General features: G+C 40.4%; 1 protein-coding gene across 2 annotated transcripts; it reads right to left on the bottom strand.

The window, feature by feature from the left end:
* Positions 1-3,675: 3,675 nt before the first annotated feature.
* On the bottom strand, positions 3,676-19,530 carry ltn1 (listerin E3 ubiquitin protein ligase 1). Of its 2 annotated transcripts, none has more exons than XM_026182319.1 (32): positions 19,351-19,530; positions 18,970-19,176; positions 17,793-17,891; positions 17,207-17,437; positions 17,066-17,118; positions 16,773-16,953; positions 16,379-16,552; positions 16,030-16,220; positions 15,666-15,813; positions 15,318-15,575; positions 14,814-15,125; positions 14,225-14,443; positions 14,059-14,100; positions 13,754-13,943; positions 13,417-13,656; positions 13,164-13,317; positions 12,875-13,025; positions 12,503-12,713; positions 12,202-12,358; positions 11,853-11,957; positions 11,612-11,739; positions 11,385-11,520; positions 10,763-10,907; positions 10,228-10,444; positions 7,761-7,998; positions 7,554-7,631; positions 7,226-7,412; positions 6,928-7,093; positions 6,284-6,504; positions 4,994-5,188; positions 4,595-4,762; positions 3,676-4,471 (listed from the first exon to the last, which is right to left on the bottom strand). In XM_026182319.1, exons 1-32 carry the CDS (start codon positions 19,390-19,392, stop codon positions 4,409-4,411), a joined length of 5,307 nt encoding a protein of 1,768 aa, XP_026038104.1. In that variant the 5' UTR covers positions 19,393-19,530; the 3' UTR covers positions 3,676-4,408. The 2 variants fall into 2 exon arrangements, with proteins under 2 accessions (XP_026038104.1, XP_026038105.1); XM_026182320.1 differs by having other exon boundaries at positions 16,773-16,950.
* Between the last annotated feature and the right edge of the window lie 428 nt (positions 19,531-19,958).

Raw genomic sequence — 19,958 nt, 5'->3', positions numbered from 1 at the left:
TGTTGGCTATGGATGTCTGTTGAAAATTTCATGCAAATGGATCCCATTGAAATTTGAGTCTGGAACTAAGCTGCAGATCCCCTGCCAACACTGCCCTCCCCAGTCTGGATGATTAAAACAGGCGCTAATTGTGGGATTTAAATGCAGAACTATATTTTGGAGTTTTCTGTGTTTTCTGGTGCACTGTCTGTGGGGTATGGTAAATGTCTTGTTACTCTGCAGCATGATCTATCTAAATGCCTTGGGCTCAGCTATGGAAACACCAGCCTCTCTTTAAAAAAGTGTGGCCATTTAAATAGAACACTAAATCAAATTTTGCCAGAGGGAATGGAAGCCTATTTTCTTACCCCCCATCACTATATATAGAACATTTGTACAATATATGGACATGCCTGTGGGTTTCTCTCAATATAGAGATCGGTAGGTGAATTTTTGCTGCTTAATTGCTTCCTTTGCACCGAGTCACAAAGAGCAGAGTAGATCCATCCCTAACCTACTGCTTAAGAAAACAATAGTGCTGCAGAAGGGGCTGAGCAAGTGCCCATTTAGCTCGTGTGCAGGAGTTAACACATGCAACCTAAAATATTCAAGAAGTACCACTCATGCGTTTGTCCTAGTTGCATCTAAGAGGATTTGGCCATGCTCACATTCCTTTTAGGGTTCTCTTGGGCTGTTACTTGTAAACTCGGGGCCCTACTTTGTGGCTGGTTGACTGAAGCTGCATGTATAAGGTTTACTGATGGGGCAAACAGCACACAGGCGGTCGTATTTGTTGGCGCACATGTGCTTCTTGACTGTGAATGTCAGTGCTTATCAGAGTAATCATGGGAAAGAAGAAAAGCAAATATATGTTTTCAGTAGTCATACAAATAGATTATCTAGGCACAACGATCGAAACCAGTTATATATATTTTTTCCTCATAAAACAATATCATGTCATGATATATTGCATGTCTCTGTAATTCTTTACCTTTTCTCTTATCAGTTTAGTCTCCAGACATAGATTCGTTTTAAATCTACTCACGGTGCTTCTGGATCACAGCCAGTCTTTTGAAAACAGCAATTTCAGTCACCCGGTCTTTGGTGTCCTCCACTGCTGCTATAACATGGCAGCAGTAATAGAAAACTATAAAAGGCCTGTGCGCGATGACAGAGTAATAACAGTAGATTTAAACTGTGGCAGAACAGGCAAGCCTCTCCCAGGCATAATGACTAATACAAATGCATGTCTATGAGCCAATAGACTGAGGTCAATAATCATTGCTTTTTTAAACTTCATTATATGAACACAAAATGTTAAGGCAAACCACTTTGGTTCAGCCTAAACGAACTCCAGAAATTCCCAGGATTACGTCCAAACATATATAATTTGCTGTAAAATGGGGAACATGGGAGAGAGCTACACAGAGAGGACATGCAGATGCCAATGAAATGACTATTTGGGATTAATTTCAATAAAACTAATATGAGCAGAGTCATACTGACTGTGATATGTGTACATTTAAGACACACACACACACACACACACACACACACACACACACACACACACACACACACACACACACACACACACACACACACACACACACACACAAATTCAAAGCCATTTCCAGAGCTGAGCAGTTGCCTGCAGTGTTGCGGAGTGGTGTGACTGTGATGGGTCAAGCCTCCTACAAATGGTTTGGAATGCTAAGAGTCTCAAAAATGGGTCAGAGAGAGCTAAATGAGAGCTAACTAGGCCTGGCTAATTATGAAGTAACCAAGTCTACATTGATCAAGCTCGAAGGCCAGAGAGGCCACTGGACTGACTTGTTGTAGACAGGGTTTCTTCTAATTAGCTTGCACTAGTACAGCAGTTTCATGCAAGTGGGTCAGTGTACGAGGACAGCAAACGAATGGATGGATGGCATCAAAAGCTCTTTTAGTGTTTAGACGAGAGATGCATGTGACATCTGATCTATTGTCTCGATCTACAGTCTCCCAATAATCTGTAGAAGCAGATTAGAAATAATTAACCTCTGCAACTGTCCTATTCAAAAGCTGCTAGCATTGTGACTTAAAATATGAATCAAATTCATTAGAGTAATTTGAGATAGTAGGGTAATAGTCCTTCTGTGATCTCTTTTTAATTTCCCTTTTAAATTTCACATTAATTATTTGGATGAAATGAAAAACTATTTGTTTGAAAAGTAACTTGAGACAGAACATTTTACAACAGAAATTTGATCCTTCATAGGTAATTTAATCTCCCTAGACAGACCCAGAACAATAATCCCTTTTCTTCTAGGTTAATATGGCCACATTTCCTCAAATAGCACCTCTTAAGTCACAGGACGTCAGCCGGTCTTTGTGATAATACTGCCATCTTCCGGTGAGGATTGACGTGGTTCTGGTTTGAACAAGCTTCAAACAGAACTGTATTGTAGCTCATAACATTTGCACCACTGCTTAATCAACCAGATAATGAGCAATAAGATTTGAGGCTGTTGGTGTGAGTGTTTCTGTCAAAACTCAGGAGGGAGAGGGGGGTGTGGTATAAATATTTATCCATGGCAAACAGATCAATAGCTATTAAAAAGGTCAAGGGCAGATGATGATGGATGCTGGCTGTAGGTTATCGATAAATTCTGGCTGCTATAATGAATTACAAATCCACACATGCCTGCGCACACGCATAGACAGCAGACCAAATGATAGGGATTAATTCATTGATCATGCTTAATCTGTCATAATTAATTCCATAGGAACAACTGTGATGAGAGCAAGCCTCCATTAAACAGATAAATTATTCAACATGAGGAGGAGGTGGGCCCAAGATAAATGAGCTTGGGAGACTTGTGCAGCAGTCGCAGGCTGAGGCTAATTACAATCTTTTCTGGGAAACTAGCACAGGTTACTTACAGTTATAAATGCATGGATATAAAATACTATACAAGTGTAACTAGAAGCTAAGGTTCACCAAACAGTTCATGGAAGCACACGTGTCATTTAAGCTGACTTTAAATAAGGTTTTCAGGTGATGCATGCCATAAATATCACCCTTGTTAACCTATATACTTTTATACAGACACTTCTCTTTAGCAGGTAGTGGCCCAAGTCAGTATCACATCTCTTACCATATGTTAAGTCATGGGTTTATCCTTTAAGCCATACGTTTTTACAGTTTGTTCCTCCTGTGAACATATTGTCTTTAGTTACAGAATCAGGCCCTGGGCTCTGCACTTTCCTAGCTAACAAGAAAAGTGATTTTATAGATGATGACTGCAACAATACACCAGAGGTATAAAACTTTGTAGATTCGAGAGTAAAAGTCTGTGCATGCAAAAGGTGAAGAAATACAAGGGCAGTCTTTTTTTTTACCTTTATGAATCCCCGCATATGCACTCTCCTCTATTGCATGACTCAGTCACCAGCAAAACTGATATATTTATTTATCATTCTCCACCTGGTCTTTGTCTGTAACATCCTGGGAGACTTCAAGGCCAGCCTTTTGTGTTCCTATACAAAAGCAACTTGCTATACGGTATACATCACCGTGACGACTATTGATGGTAACAAGCATAAACTTTTGACAGTAAAAATAACATAATTTTCTGTGGAACACAGCTTAAGAGTTTATTTTCCTGCATCTATTCTTTGTTCAGCTCTGCTGCATTGAATCGAAGACACGCATTAATCATATTGTATTTTATTTACTTTCAATCACCATTTACAGCTTTCTGCAGGCACAGGGTGGACACATAACATTAAGTTGCGCTATATTTTAGAATAATTGTGTTCATATTAAAAACCACCTCAATGAAGCTCTCGTTCATGCGTTTCAGAGATGAAATGCATGAAACTAAATCACACATCATCTTTGTACACTCCTAAATATTAGGAAATATTGGTGAAAATCCTCCTAGCCATTGTAATCCTTCAACTAAATCTCTCTTTATTTTTTAAGTTTACAGACCTACTAATTAAAACAGCTGCTTCTTAATGATTGAAGCACGACCAGCTCTCATTTTTCAACTTTGCAACTTTTTTTTGTTGCACACCTGTGCATTTTTAAAGATGGAACAAATCAGACTACAGAAAAAAATCAGCGCAACACCAGCAGGGAGCAGCTGATGCTGGATATATACAGTACAGTAATGCACTGGGATAAACAAAGCAAATGAACCAACTGGACTGTGAATACAGACAGAAACGTTCTGAAATTACAATTAGAACTAGATTCTGGTGGATTTTACTTTCGATTTCCGCATTATTTTTCGATCCAAACGAGGCCGTTCATTTCACTGATCTAACACGTTCGACCTTAAGTTTGAGTTTTGTAATAACCTTCACGTAATCAATGTCAATCCAGCTGCGGTTCATTAAAAGAACAGTCGTCTTTTCAGCCAAGGTCATCAGACTGCGTTTAAAAGAAGGTCTCTCTGCAGAGTGGACAGGTGGACTTGTTGCTGGAAGTGAACCATTTGTACTGTAGCAAGAAGAGGGAAAAAATATATTGTTACTAATAGACAGGCTGCAGTTCATGGTCAGTGATCTCTATAAAGACTGATAAAAGATAAATGAATATTTATAAAATATATCAATATCTCACCAAACACGCAGAGTGGAACTTCTTTTTGCATGTGCGGCAAGCCTTCTTCGGCAGAGAGTAGTTGGATCCGTGGATGACGGAGAAGCAGATCATGCAGTCCTCTATTCCCTCAAAACGCTTATCCACATTGTTCTTCCACAGAGCCAGACCCTCCATTATACTGCCATTCTAAAAGAGCACATATAATTACATTTTCTCAGTGGTTTTGTATTCTTTTTCTTAGCCGTTATCTGAAAAGAAAGTATCTGCACAGCCCTGTAGTGCCAGCACTGGCCTTTCTACTCAACAAACTTTACTTTACCAGGATATAATACAAACAACAAGGGTTGAAAAACAACACCCCAACTTATTACAGCAGCTTCTTGCATATATACTTTTTGTTTGTTTCTTTTTGTGTACCTGATGTGTTAGGTAGGTGCTCAGCTGTAGCATCCAGTTCCTCCACTGCTGCACGGCAACACCCACACGCCTCCCACTCTCCACAGCAATAGAACCCAAAGGGTAATTCTGTGGAAGCTGAATCACCAACTCAATGAAGATATCATCCACAGAATAGGTGGCAATCACCTCCCGTGCTGCTGAGCGGGCCTTGACCTGGGGCACAAAGAAAAGAGAGAAAAAAAAAAGCAAGTTTTCACTGGGGGTCTTTCAGTTAAACAATCAGCCACCTGCTATATAATTAAATGCCAGGATCCTACTTAATGAACTGAATGCATTATTGTCAAGTGAGGGTTCATTAAATTCGATTTAACAGAAACTATTGTTTGTGCATCATTATACTGCAAATGTGAGGCAGGTGTAGCACTGCAGGATTTATTCATCTTCAGTGTTTATTACTACAAAAACCTTTTACCACAGGCTAAGAAGAAGGCATCTGCAGATTTCGACAAGATCGCGTAAGTAACTGCAAACGGTTCAGTGCAGAGAAGATGAGGAATTTCACATAGTAAAAGAAAAGAAAAAAAAAAGCCCAGAGGCCAGCTCAGAAAAGTTAAACATCTGGACTGTAAACTGCAGAAATGCCATTGTTTACTACGCCTCTTCCCAAAGTAGGGTTGCGACCCAAGGGAGCTGCTGGTTATTGTTTCATTATTTTTTTGTAATTTTCTGAAAATGCCAGAGAACAATCTAAAAGAAAGTTATTATGTGTGAATACATTTTCCTATTTAAAATGTAAGACGAGTCGGCTATTTCAGCTACACTAGAGTGTTCAGCTCATATACTCGGTTCCAGGCTGTGTGGCTGAGTTTCATTGATTCTGATTTCTATGATTCCACTTCATGTTAACTTTGTGATGTTAAAAAATTGAAAACATGAGAAACAGTGTGTCAACAGCGGCTTCATAAAAGCCATTCAAAATGAAGAGAAGAGGTCTCGGTGTGTTTTTGGCAGTGAGGATGTGAATAACGAAAGCTTAAAAATGAACAAAGTAGACGGAGTAGTGGAGGAAACACTCATCGTATGCTATTATTGCATTTTAAATGACATAATTTATAAAAAGCTGAAACAGCATATTAGAATTATATGAGAATTCTGCAATAGTTTTTTAATACCAATTAATTGCAAAAGGTTTCAGATTGTAACTTGAATTAAAAAAAGAAATCTGTACCAACAAGACAACAGATTTGGTGCTCAAACTAACTTGGAAATTTTAAGCTCTTTAACTAAGTAATAACTAAGTAAACTTACAGTCATGCTGTCAAACATTTGAGTGCTGGTGTGGACAGATGAGATCTCCTGGGCTGAGAGAACAGGACTGATGTATTTAATCGTGAACTTCTCCACGGCTGCGCTCACTCTCTTCTCCTGGCTATTCCACCACAGTCGAACCATGGCAGGCAGGTCTTGCACTGTGCTGTAGTACACACTGCAAGCCAGGTGAGGGAGCTCCCACTCAACACTGTCACACTCTACAGGGAAGAAGAACAGGAGGCGATATTTAAATCTGATGTTTAAGTACAAAAAAGGCTACATATGCTCTCAAGAGAAAGGTTGAGAACTCCTTGGAAACACCACATTTATAGGCCGAGGTTACGATAGAGATGAGGGATGTGAGAAATCAATACACAAACTGGCTTTGGTGATACAATACCAGTGTATCATGGTAAACAGAGAGCAAGGCGCAAAGGCAAAGGTGCTGATTTACCCGTTATGAACAACCCTAACCCTTGTTTTTCAATGGCCACTGAATTAACTGATGGGAGATACTGTGAAAACAACGGTTTACTGACAGTCACTGGTGAACATATTCACTTGTGAACCAGCGCTGAAATCTTGGTAATCTAATGGGTTAAACTTTGTCTCGTAACTGTAGGTGTGTATATGTTGCTTACTGTCAACAGCCAGATTCAGGCTCTCTGTGAAGAAGGTTTTAGTCTCCCTCGCCTCTGCCTCCTGGCCTGGATAGGCCGGGTTCTCGGGCATCAGTTTGAAGACGTGGAGAAGGAGTTTGTTAAGGGAGCAGCTTCTCTTAAGGTACTGGGCATAATTGGCACGCAGCTGCAGAAATTATTAAGACAAGTTAATATTTTGAAAAATACCCTCATCAAATCTCATTCTCACCACAGAACTAATATGGCTTGCTCATATTCTGTCATACAATTAAATTTAAAATTCCATCTTGTGACTCACATGCGACGATGAGGATTTAAAAAAAGTGAGAAGCAGCTTCCAGGACAGCAAGTATCCTAGTATGCAGGAGTACTCCACGCTGAGAGGCTGGACCACTGCAAACTCTCCCACCTGAATGCCTGACAGGATGTTATCACACAGCTCTTCGCAGGTTGACAGGATGGCCATCAGAGACGCTGGAGGAGACCTGAACACAAGATCTAACTGTAAGAATCGCTTAAAAATTTTACCTATAACAAAACCTGACAATATTTTGTATATGACAAAACAACGAAAGTGGACAAGAAACCATTGCATCTGTGCAACAAGACGATCCCAAATGACTTACAGGCATGGCTCATCTCTGTCGTCGTCAGATTTATTGTTGTCGCCTTCTCCATCACACTCGGGCAGCTGAGGCATGACCCTGCATTGACAAGAAGAAAGTACATTCATTTTTTATACCTTACCGTATACGTGAGGGGACTATGTGCAAATGCCTGCAGGCGCTCAAGTTTTCAGGATAAATATAACACTGTATATTCGAAATCCTCACTTTTCCAATATGTGGTAGACGGCGATCTGAAGAGGTCTGGCCTTAAACAGGAGCAGAGGACAGAAAGTGTTGAGGAGTGTTTGAAGAGGCTCTGGCAGGTTCGTCTTCTGGTCCGCTATGAAGCGCGGTGGCAACGAGTTTTGGGTTAGCTGCTGCACAGGTACATGCGTCAGTGCAACACCGACTGACTGCAGTACTGCCAAAGGGAACACGGGGTCATCTGGTTCAGCAAAGGCCTCTGAATAACATAACAAAGAGAATGATTAGAGTACTACATACAGGACTACGTAATGCTTTAACATGTACATCATCTTCCTAAACCATATAATAGAGAGATACGTTTGTTTGTTTTTTAAAAAAGACAATTACTTACACTTATTATGCACTTGTGCATATGTAAATAACCGACATTAAATATCATACATGCTATAATACTGCATATATTAAATGGTATACAGAAATTAAAACATCTACATATAAATTTATCTAATGACAGTGAGTTAATTCCACTAAATTTGAAGTCCTTTACTGTCAGGAGCTAAAACATCTGTCTTCTTCTTCAACCGATCCACTTTATTTGATTTGGCACAGATTTTGCCTCTTCAGATGAAACCCTCTGAGGGACTTGTGTCTGCTCCAGGTCTCAAACCAGGGATCTTTCACACATTAGGCAAACTGTTAACTACTACACCATGAAGCCACTGAGGAGATTTAAAAAAACCTCTGGAGATTCATATTGCACACTGTCTGCCACATGTTTTTACTTTAAACTTCACACATGACAAGTAGGGTTCCACTCTTTGCATTCCTATTGATTTAAAAAGTGTGGTTGTTTGCAGTGAGACTAGTTATGACATATCTGCATTTCACCTTTACTTTGAAAAAATTAATTTTCAAATAAAAGTGCTTGTGGGACAGAAAGAAACAGAGACTTGTTCTAAATTTAATTCTGAAAGTGAAGTATAATGGTTTGAAAAAGTGTTTGCCCACTTCCTGATATCCTATTTTTTGTATGTTTGTCCCAGTTAAACGCTTCAGTTCATCAAACAAATTTAATATTAGACAAAGACAACACGAGTAAACACAAAATGCAGTTTCTAAGTAAAGGTGTTTATTATTGGTGGGGTGGGGTTGATTACTGCAACGCCTGTTCTCAATCAAGAAATCACTTAAATGAGACCTACCTCACAAAGTGGAGCACACCAAAAGATCGACATCATGTGAGACCACAGTGAGAGCCATTATAATGGCAAAAACATGGACAGCGGTGAACCTTCTCAGGGGTGGCTGGCCGACCACAATTACCCGAAGAGCACAGCGACGACTCGTCCAAAAGGTCACAAAAGACCCCAGAACAACATCCAAAGAACTGCAGGCCTCACTCGCCTCAGTTAAGGTGAGTGTTCATGACTCCACCATAAGACAGACAATGGGAAAGAATGGCCGGCATGGCAGAGTTCCAAGACAAAACCTACTGCTGAGCAAAAGATTTACCAGAAAACATCTTGATGATTCCCAAGACTTTTGGGAAAATACTGACAAGACAAAAGTTGAACTTTCTGGAAGGTGTGTGTCCCATTACATCTAGTGTAAAATAACACAGCACTGCAGAAAAGGACATCACACCAACAGTAAAAATGGTGGTGGTAGTGTGATGGTCTGGGGCTGTTTTGCTGCCTGAGGACCTGAAAGACTGTCTGTGGTAAATGGAACCATCAATTCTGCTGTCTACCAAAACATCCTGAAGGAGAACATCCGGCCATCTGTTTGTGACCTCAAGCTAAAGCGCACTTGGTTCTTATAACAGGACTATGATCCAAAACACACCAGCAAGTCCACCTCAGAATGCCTTAAGAAAAACAAAATAAAGACTTTGGAGCAGCTTAGACAAAATCAACAACCTTAAAAAGGCAGTTCATGTTCGAAAACCCTCCAACGTTTCTGAATTACAACAATTCTGCAAAGATGAGTGGGTCAAAATTCCTCCACAGCGCTGTAAAACACTCGTTGCCAGTTATCACAAAAGCTTGATTGCAGTTGTTGCTGCTAAGGGTGGCCCAACCAGTTATTAGGTTTAATCAGATCATTTATTCACAAAGGGCCATGTAGGTTTGGATTTGTTTCCCCTTAACAATAAATACCTTAATTTAAAAACTGCACTTTGTGTTTACTTGTGTTATCTTTGTCTAATATTTAAATGTGTTTAATAATCTGAAACATGTAAATGTGACATACATATAAAAGAAGAGGAACTCGGGAAGAGGGTCAAACACTTTCACACCACTCTCTGCTCTTGCTGATAATGTTTGTCCACTTTCAACTTCAGGGTCGTGACTGAGGTATCAACTTTCTTCCACAATTTCCGACTGAATCTCTGGATCAAAAATGTACTATTCAGTTACACAGAGGATATGTGCTATCCAATGTTTAGCAAAATTGGAAAGAAAAACATCATATCCACACATACCTGTGATACTGACAGGCAGCGGTAACAGCAGGTTGTAGATTCCCTCTACAAAGAAATCTGTCCATTCGCCAGCCAGTTCTGGTGGCAGCTTGTCTGCTATATTGGACGAAGATAATGTTGTGAAGAACTCATTCAGCTTCACTATCAATCCAGCGTTCTCGCACACAAAGAGCTGCACCCATGGGTTCCATAGACTTCCAACATTCTCACTGGCAGTCTGAGATTGAAAGCAAGCAAATAAAGTCGAAGACTGTGAGAAATAAACATTCTGGGAGTAGCAGAGTATCACAACAAAGACTAACAATTTAAATACAGTGAAAACAAAAAAAAACAAAACAGCCGTTTTCACAGATAAACTCCAAACAATGTTTGGGACTCTGCAGTGCGAAGACAGCTGGAGGATAATCCGTTTAATGCCTGATCATACCGATTTGGACGTTTCTGTTTGCCCATGACGCTCAGCGGGCTAAAGTTTAGAACGATTTTTGACTGCGGTGTATATGTGAAAAAGGCTCATCTATGAGATACATCTCACCTCCAACCATGCCAACATAGAGCACAGCAGGAAGTCCCACTGGCTTCCCCCTAGAATTGCTGGACAGCGAGTCACCAGCCAGGACAGGAACCGCATGATCTCCACACTAAGGTTCAACTGCTCTGAAGTTGCTTTGGACAGGTCACTAAAACATGTGAAATAGAAAAAGCAGTCAAAACCAGTAGAAAATACACCAGTGAGTCACACAATTTAACCAATTGTAACTGTTTTTATTAACTTTATTGAAGAATATACCATTGTTTAAAAGAATTGACCAAATCTGGTATAAAGTATAGCCAATTTAATCTTACCTTATCTTATAGTAGGACTTGTTTTCCAGCATATTTTACAGATGCCAGTGGTGCAAGGGGTATGTGTCAAATTAACATTCATGTGAATCATCTCGTTTAGTAGGTACAAACCACATTTTACCAAGAACCCCCTATAAGACTTTAGCATTTTGGAACTGCTCATTTGCTTCTTACTTTATCCCGTGACCCCTGGAATACGATAACCAATGTTATCGAGATGTTATAAACTTCAGCTGTCGAGGGTTTTGATATCAGTGTACACAAACTTTGTGTTTCGAGAGATTAATAAACAGCTTATGCAGTTACATTACCAGCTAAAGAGGAACCAGTCCTCCCTGCTGTTCCTCCATTCCATCACAGTGGCCAGGATAGCCTGCACAACCTTGTCCTCTACTTGTGTGCTGGCATTCAGACAGCACAGCAGCACTGCCAGACACCCATACACATCTGAGACACACAGGCACAATTATTATTCACTTCTTCAAGTGCAAAATAAGCATGTGTGCATTTGTGTGTATATTCATATGTGTGTTCTTACTTTCATCCTCCTGCCAGTTGACTAATCCAGCAGTAGCCAAAGCTACAAGACTCTCCCTGTCTTCATTGCTCATACTGGGGCAGAGTACCTGGAGTGTGTTCAGTTTGCTTTGAGACACTGGGAACAAACTAGTCAAACACAGAAAATTATGAATATGCAACACAGCTACAAAAGCAGCCACATGACAGCTCTGAGTGTGAAATCCGTGAATTTAAACAATTTTAACTGATCAACTGCTGACCTGTTTGCACTACCATAAAGCTTCCTCACTGCTGCGCCTTCCAAGCTGTTGCTGTGGATGTAGTTTTCTAGAGTCAGAGACCACAGACCTCCCTCTGTCACTGACCTAAATGGCAACAAGACAATTTAAAAAAAATAAATAAATAAATCACTGAATGGTGTTTTAAATTACTGCCTAGAAAGTGAGATGTGAATCAAAGACAGAGCAAAAAACATAAATGAGATATTTCCAGTAGAGCTGAAAACTCAATAAATCAGCTTCTGTTTATACAGAATTTTACGACACAGGTTGGTCTTGCCAAGTGCTAAATAAATCTGTTCTTTGTCAGGAATTAGTGAGTAAATATCACCTCGTGTAGAGAGTCTCCTGCAGGGGTTTCATTGGAACCTGTCCATTAAGCCCTTCTGAGAGGCCCCAGTCAGTCAGCATGTTGTGATATGTCGACACCATCGTAGGGCTGTAGTTTAACTCCTTACACCACTGCAGAGCGTAAAGTAGTTCTGAAACTAATGAACAAAAGGGCACCAAAAAATGGATTAAACATTATAGTCTGTCAAATAAAAAATACATCATGTAGTCTCGGAATAAAAAATAAATAAATAAATAAGTTGAGGGAAAACTGTAGCTCATGTTCTGTTCAATTTGTCTACCTGTGTATGTAAGGTTTTGTTGAAGTGAAGGACTTTCTGCCTCACTCTGGCCACCATGTGTGAATGCAGCACTGTGTGCCACCTTCCCTAAAAGAGCACAGGCACACAGGTGGGCTGGCAGCTTGTTCAACTCCCTGAACTTCCACATGTCCATGGAGGGTTTTTCACAAACATCTCGCAAACGGCTAGACAGTAAAGGGCTTTTGATCCACTGAAGACACAGAGAATAGGAGTAAAACTATGGATTAGTATCAAATATTTAATTGCAAGCTTTAATTTTAAAAAAATTCTTCCGTTTAAAATATTTGCCCATTGTTTGCCAGTGCCCAAATGATCCCTTTAGTAAAATTGATGTGCATTAAGGTTACCGACCTGAGGAGGTAAGGCCCGCCTGATTCTTGTCCACTCTGTCTGGCTGGGCATCAGGAGGGTAAAGAACTGGATGATGATGGAGGACGCCTGATCACAGACAGAGATGATCGACTCCACCACGCTTTGTACGGCCAAAACTAGAACCTGTATGCTGTAACAAAATAACAGCCGGAAATCTTAATTGCAACAAGACAGGAAAAGATTCTTCAAGTATGCATCACATGCAATAAACAGGTCAGAATTAGTTCAATTACAGACCACTTTATTTTTTAAAGAAGCATTTCCTTACCCTTTCATATCCAGCGGTGTGGCAAGCAGCTGCTTCCTCACCCAAACAGCTGCACTGTGCAGGAAGCCGCCTTCTTTGACCTCATATTCACAGTGTTGGACCAATGACTGGACCCCAGCCACGCACACTTTCCTCATTTTATGTAAAAGTGAGTCTATCAAAACAATATCACGACAAATGAGTTTTGCTTTGTTTGTTTTTAAATCATACCTGTCAAGTATGCATGAGGCTTGTGCACTGTGCAAAAACCCACCAGATAAGTGAGTGTGCGCCTGATCTTGAGCAGTGAGCTGGAAGACGGTGAGCAAGAGCTCCTCAGCGGAGACGAGAAGAAGGCAGTCTTGTACAGAAGAGAAGAACGTGGAAGCCACATCACAAATGAAGGAGATGAGTGGCTCCATGTTGCCTTTATCTGATAGGCTTTTGGTCTCAGACAGAGTGGCGTGGAGTTTCTCCAAGATTTTCTCCATGTACACCTCTCCGATCAGAGACTCTGCATATGTAAAACAGACAGAACACGTGATTTTTGAGTAAAACAAGCAAACAAAAAAGTTTTTTTTTTTTGTAAAAATGTTTGATTTTGTGTTCACCATTGTTGTGATGCTGAGAGAGGACCAGGCTGATAAGCGTCCAACTGTGGCCGCTTGTAGAAGAGATGGAGTCGCAAGAGCTGCTCCCCACCTTGCAGAGCTCCTCAGTCAATCCCAGGAGTTGTTCACCCAGAACCGAACCTTTTAGCCAATCACTGCAGCTCTTCAGAGTCTCCGGATCCGTACATGCCTGACAGGAAAGATAGCAGAGCAGCACAGACAGTTCCAGCATCATAAATTTGATATATATGTAGGGAACAAGCTGAAGAAAAGAAAAAAGAAATGAGTGAGTGAGTAGCACATACCCTCTGAATAATCTGCAGGATAATTCCCCATGACAGACCCATCTAGAAACCAGAGTGAAGAGTGAAAATATTAGCACAGGAAAAAGGTTTGAGATGAATCTCCAGCAAATGTGGGAATCCTGATGATAGTGAAGACTCGACATCAAGTTTCACATCTGCACCTCACCGTGGTGATATGGTTGAGGATGCGGTTGGTCTCCTGCCCACTGCAGCAGTGAAGCGAGCTGAAGACCATCTCCACCAGGTGCTCGGTGTCTGTGCGCCCCTTTTCAGCCAGCCACACCACCACCCGCTCCAACAGGAACTGCACTGCTGGATTTTTCATAATCCCCTCATCCCTCTGCTTCTCGTCTTTTGTCATTTTGTCATCCAATTCAACCAATGTCTAAGAGAAGCACAGTTAGGGTGAAAAAAAATGAAACCTTCAATGAGCTATAAGAGCTGGTAAGGATGAAATAATTTTCACTATTGAATCCAAAGGGTCATACAAGGGTTCTTTCACATTTAAGACTTCATTAAAATTACAGATAATTAACGTTACCGTCAGCAGTTTTGCAAATCATGACACCTATTTGTAAAAACAATGTTTTCACAGATTTTGCAATTAAGAAGACAAATTCATCGGGTGTAAAAAAAAAAAAAAAAAGAAGATTAGCAGAACACAACCACTAAAATTCAAAGGAAGGAATAAATGATTGACATTAAAATACAATTCTCTGCAATTAAAATTAAAAATTTAAAAACAAATGACTTACACTGAAAACTCTGGGGGTGTGGAAAGACCGCATAAGATGGGAGAGGAAAACAAGATGTCTCTCTGAGTTTTTCTCATTCACATGCACCAGGCACAGCTGTGCCAGCTGGCACACTACATCTTCAAAATGCTGCGTCTGTAGGGACCCAAATGCTTTCTCATTCACAAGCTCTGACACCGCCTGCGCAAGCTTCTCAGCGCCATCCCCCTCAACTCCAGTTTTCTCATTTTCTTCTGGTTTAGAAAAACACAACCTGACAGATTTCTTCTTCTGTGTTTGCTTTTTGTTTACCCTCTCAGGATAACGCATCACCTGGAGAAACACGGGAGAGAATAGATTTGTTTTGGCGCCACTTTATCTGTTACCTAATGACCTTTTTTTCCTTTTCTTTTTTTGACATAAATTGCTCTGACAGTCATATTGATCTCCTGCATCCTCAGTGACAAAATTGCCATTTCTGTGGAGAATACATTTGAGCAAGAGACTTTTCAAAAGTAAGCTTACATGTAGCAAGGTGGCTATCCCTTCCAAAGCCTGTGGATCTGCCTCCTCGTTGTCAACATAACTCACACAGAGAAGACCAAGTTCCTCCCAGAAGTCTGTCAGAAGTCTTTGAAAGACATCTTTGCTGTCACTGGCTTCACCTTCCCTTTGTAAACCTACCCTCTTCTCCCAGGAAATGAGCATTTCAGTGACCGAAAGGAAGAGAGGACCATTCTGAAGGGAAGGATTTCTTAGAGCATTTTCAAGTAGGGGTAGAAGCTACAAAAAGACAAAAGCAAATGTAAGAAAGATGCCAACCTCGCTAGATTTACCATTATGGGAAAAGCATGCATGACTGAGTGACTCCACCTGCTGTGAATTCAGCATGCTCCTTATTTTCCCCTGGTCGTCCACATCCTCTGCATTTTGTAATACGCAGTATCTCAAGCACTCAACAAAAGATGTCACTATCGCCGCACTTTCTGATGGGCTCGTTACTGCACGCTCACTAGAAAGACTGACACAATCACACAATTGAGGTTATATAGTGCAAAAGATTATTAAGTTACGTGAAGAGTAATAAGAATATTATTCATCAAATGACTTGCTAAAGAATTCAAGTAATACATTTACTTTCTGAGTGTATTAATTTGACCTGTACAATTTTCTCATTCAACATAATACATGCATACATTTTAAAAAACAGATAGAAATATACACATAAACTAATTACCCTTGTGCGAATGTAGTGAAGAACATGGTGAAGAAGTCCATCTTTGGATCAGTGACCTCTGGGGGCAGTTTACTAAGAAGCGGCATCAGATTCGGGTGTAAAGCTTTAGCCATGCCTTTGCCGCCCTCTTTTAACAGAGCCCAAAGTTTGGGCAAGAAGCCTTTCTTGGCATTCACGTGTGTCCAGCAATCCTAAACCACACACAGACAAAACAACAACAAAATAAAACACATCTACTTGTTGTTGCTTAACATAATGTCTTCTTGCACTACTTTTTCACTTCATTTTAATATCAGAAATCCAGCTGTATTATCATTATTGCATGGACATGTTTTAAACATGAGCTTACATGGATTGTAGACACAACGTGGAGAACAGCCTCCCACACGGGGGGCAGCACTACAGGATCCGTGTCGTCGATACTGAGGAGGACAGCGGGACAGAGACGCGCTGCTTCAGCGTGGACCAGTCCTGGTGTGAACTCACACAGAGCACACACCATCTCAAAAAACGCCCCCCTCACCTGCAGTTGTAATTTTTACAACAGTAAACAACAGTTGCTTATTCAGTTCAGATTTAGCCAAAACGTGCAAACAAACAGTGACAGAAATTAATGTCATGGTGCATTTAAAGCTTTCTGTTGGCAGGTGACAGCCCAGCAAAAACACCTTGTTTGTTTGTTTTGAGGGTTTGTTTTTTGCACACTACAAATACCATTCAAATCAGGCCTAATCAGCTAGTACCTGTGGAATCTTGTGTTTGCCATATTTCCAAAACTTTCCAGAATTAACAAGATGTGCTAGTCCTGTCTCCAGGGCCGCCCTGTCATCCTGGAGCAGCAGGGAGAGAAGTCTCTTCACCCCCAACAGAGAACTGGTCAGCATGCGCACATATTTGGCTTCCCTCTCCTCCTCCGTCAAACTTCTAGAGAACAAGTAAAAATCAGTGCCTCAGCAAAGACAGAATACATTATCATCGTGGCGCACAGTGAGAAGGACGAACAGAGGTGCTACAATGAGATGAAATCTTAGCATACTGGGAATCACTCAGTGTGTCGGCCGTTTCCTTCAACAAAACATCTTGAAGTACCTGCAATGTAAAAACAACAATTGCATGTTAAATTCAGCTAAAGCAGAAAATTCACCACGTCCACAATGATGCCACCGCTTCTACTCACATTAAGGATTTCATCCTTGCAGAAGCCGATAGCTTCAGGCTGTTTTGCGGGTGAGAAAGCAGCCTGGAAGGCCTGGAAAGCAGCTGAGGCTGCAGGTGTGTGGGTGTCACACTGGGACAGAATCCAGTGACCCATCAAGCTTTTCAGAAATGGGGCCAAGCTGCGACGTACTTTTAGCACCAGCTGCTCAAAAGCCTGCTGGGTAGCCTCCCTAATGCGTCGATCGTGATCCTGACAGACATTATGAAGAGAAAACCTTTTTTAATATAGACACACCCTAAGAACAAACAAACACATATTTAAATCTCACATAAAATGTTCTTCTAGTGTAGTTTTAGGCAGCCACTTAGTGAGAAATACTTTTACACATTTTTATAATTACACATTGGTAAAAAAGGGATAATTGAATTGATTGATATGAAATCTGAAGTAGTGTAAAATCTACAATTGTTGAGCTGGTTGGAGTGGTTTGTTATGCACTAGATGTCATTAATTTTTCCAGAATAGTTGAAATTAATAGTAACAATAATAACAATCGAAATAATATGAAAACTAATCATGATTTCCCAATAAATGGACAGCTCACCACTGATATTTTGCAGTAAATCCTTGGCCAGTATGGTAGGATCCCTTTGACAACATCAGCATCCCGTTCCTGACACATGGACCCAAAATCCTGCACAGCCTGAGAAGATTACACATAATCACCAGACAAGTTTGGACAAAAAAACAACGTATCTAACAGTCATGTCCACACAGTATTTTATGGTACTGTTTGTAACATGTGTGTGGGTATGTGTGCTTTTTTAACTTTTTACATAGCAATTATGTCTAGTCAACTAAAGTCAAAAGTTTATTTCTATAGCACATTTCAAACAATGTCAGCTGTTATACGAAATATACACCATACACAACAGTCACTAAATCAACAACAAATATACACTAAAAACAATCAAACAAAGTAAGTAAGACTGTGCTTGCATTATAAAAAAAAAAGACCGTGTACCCTGCTCAACTAGAACTGAAAGCAAGTGAGAATATATAGGTTTTTTATCAGTCTGTTCAGACTGGGCAGCTCTTATGTGAAAAGATAAGTTCTTTCAAAGGTCACAAGCCATGACTGAAAAGCTAAGTAAGATGGCATCAAAACCACTGAGACTATTTAAAACTTAGATCCTGAAAAGTGAATCCTGCTATGGAGTGCAAGCCAGTTTAAGGAGGCTAATACAGGTGTGATGTCATCACGTCATTTCTTTCCTGTTGAGAGTAAGCTGCTACAATTTGCGTTTCAGTTAGATCTCAACAAAATGTTAAGTTTTTGTAAGTGACCTCTGTACACAACAAAGTGGCGTTTAACTCAAGCAACCAAGACATGATTGAAACAAACTTGCTGCTTTAATTCAACAGTTTAATCAAAAGTACAGAATTCACCGTTTTAAAAAGGTAACCATGTTTACATACAGATCAACTATTTTCAGAGACGACTCAAATGTAATTGGACAATTGACTGACAAGTAGTTTCCTGGCTGGGTGAGGAAAGTTTCATCAGTATGGAGATTTGGAGTTCACTCTAAGTGTTAAACTTTTATTTGGTGGCTGTTCACTGAAACTCTCAGTGTTTCATATGCATATATAAACATATCCTAAACTCCCAGCATATGTTTTGCGTAATATGACTTATTTACAGTGAAATCATGACGGGGTTTGTGTATCTGGCATCAAGCAGAATAACAGTTAAACTTACAGCTGGGGTTTAAACTCACCTTGAGTCTGGTGACAACATCCCTCTTCGACAATTTTCTGAGCACCAGGCGGAAATCTGCATCTACCAGGTTGTCTATGTCTTCCGCGCCGTGGACAGCTGGAACGTAACTCAGCTCCGAGGCGACGGTCGAACCGAAGCCAACAAACGCCGGGATTACGCCACCTTCCCGGGTCAGGACCTCAGCAGCTCGGCCGCTGCTGGACGGCTAGTGGCGGGAAAGAAAAAAACGAAGTGTGGTTAGCTACATCTATCAAACACCACAGCTATGTCACGCGTTGTGATAATCAGAAGTTTACATTAGCTCGTTTTCGGCTTTGTTGTTAGCAATTTTAGCTGTTGTCTTTAACACTCTGCCTTACAGACAGTGGGAGCAACTCACCCGAACATTTCCTTTAGTTCGCTGTTTATTCTTACCCCCCATGGCTATGTATTAATCTTTAAAGTGTATATTTCCTATGATAACTCTGTAGTTACTAAAGCTGACAGCATTTCATTACACAGACCTAACGCCAGTTGTCACGCTCGTGTTCCGGAAGTCTGGACTTCCTGTTTACATCTTTCAAAGTAAAGCGCCCGTGTCAAAGTTTTATAATTCTGTCTTTTGGGGTTTTGGTGATAACTATTGGTACTGGCTTTTCTAACGAAGACTATTATCAGTGCTCGTTGTCACAGGATCTTTGCATTTTTGTAGTCAATAGATAATAAGTACTTGAAATATGCCTTGTGACAAACTAATTGCAGGAATTTGCAAAGATAAGCCTGACATTTCCCTCAGATATGTCCATCAGTGTAAAATTGAGTTTTACAGAACTTTTGAAAGTTTGACTTGATTTGGAACAATGCTCATCTACGGAAATAAGTGGTCATACTTCTTATCTCCTCCCCCTGTATGTATCTTTGTTGTTGTGAATTTAAACCCTAGATAAGAATTCTTTCTTTCTGAAAACAGAAAATGTAAGTATGGGGTTAGATCTTGGAGCATTTTAC

This window comes from Astatotilapia calliptera, chromosome 10 (genome assembly GCF_900246225.1).
Source record: "Astatotilapia calliptera chromosome 10, fAstCal1.2, whole genome shotgun sequence".
NCBI lineage: Eukaryota > Metazoa > Chordata > Actinopteri > Cichliformes > Cichlidae > Astatotilapia > Astatotilapia calliptera.
This window is presented reverse-complemented; position numbering and strand designations above follow the sequence as displayed.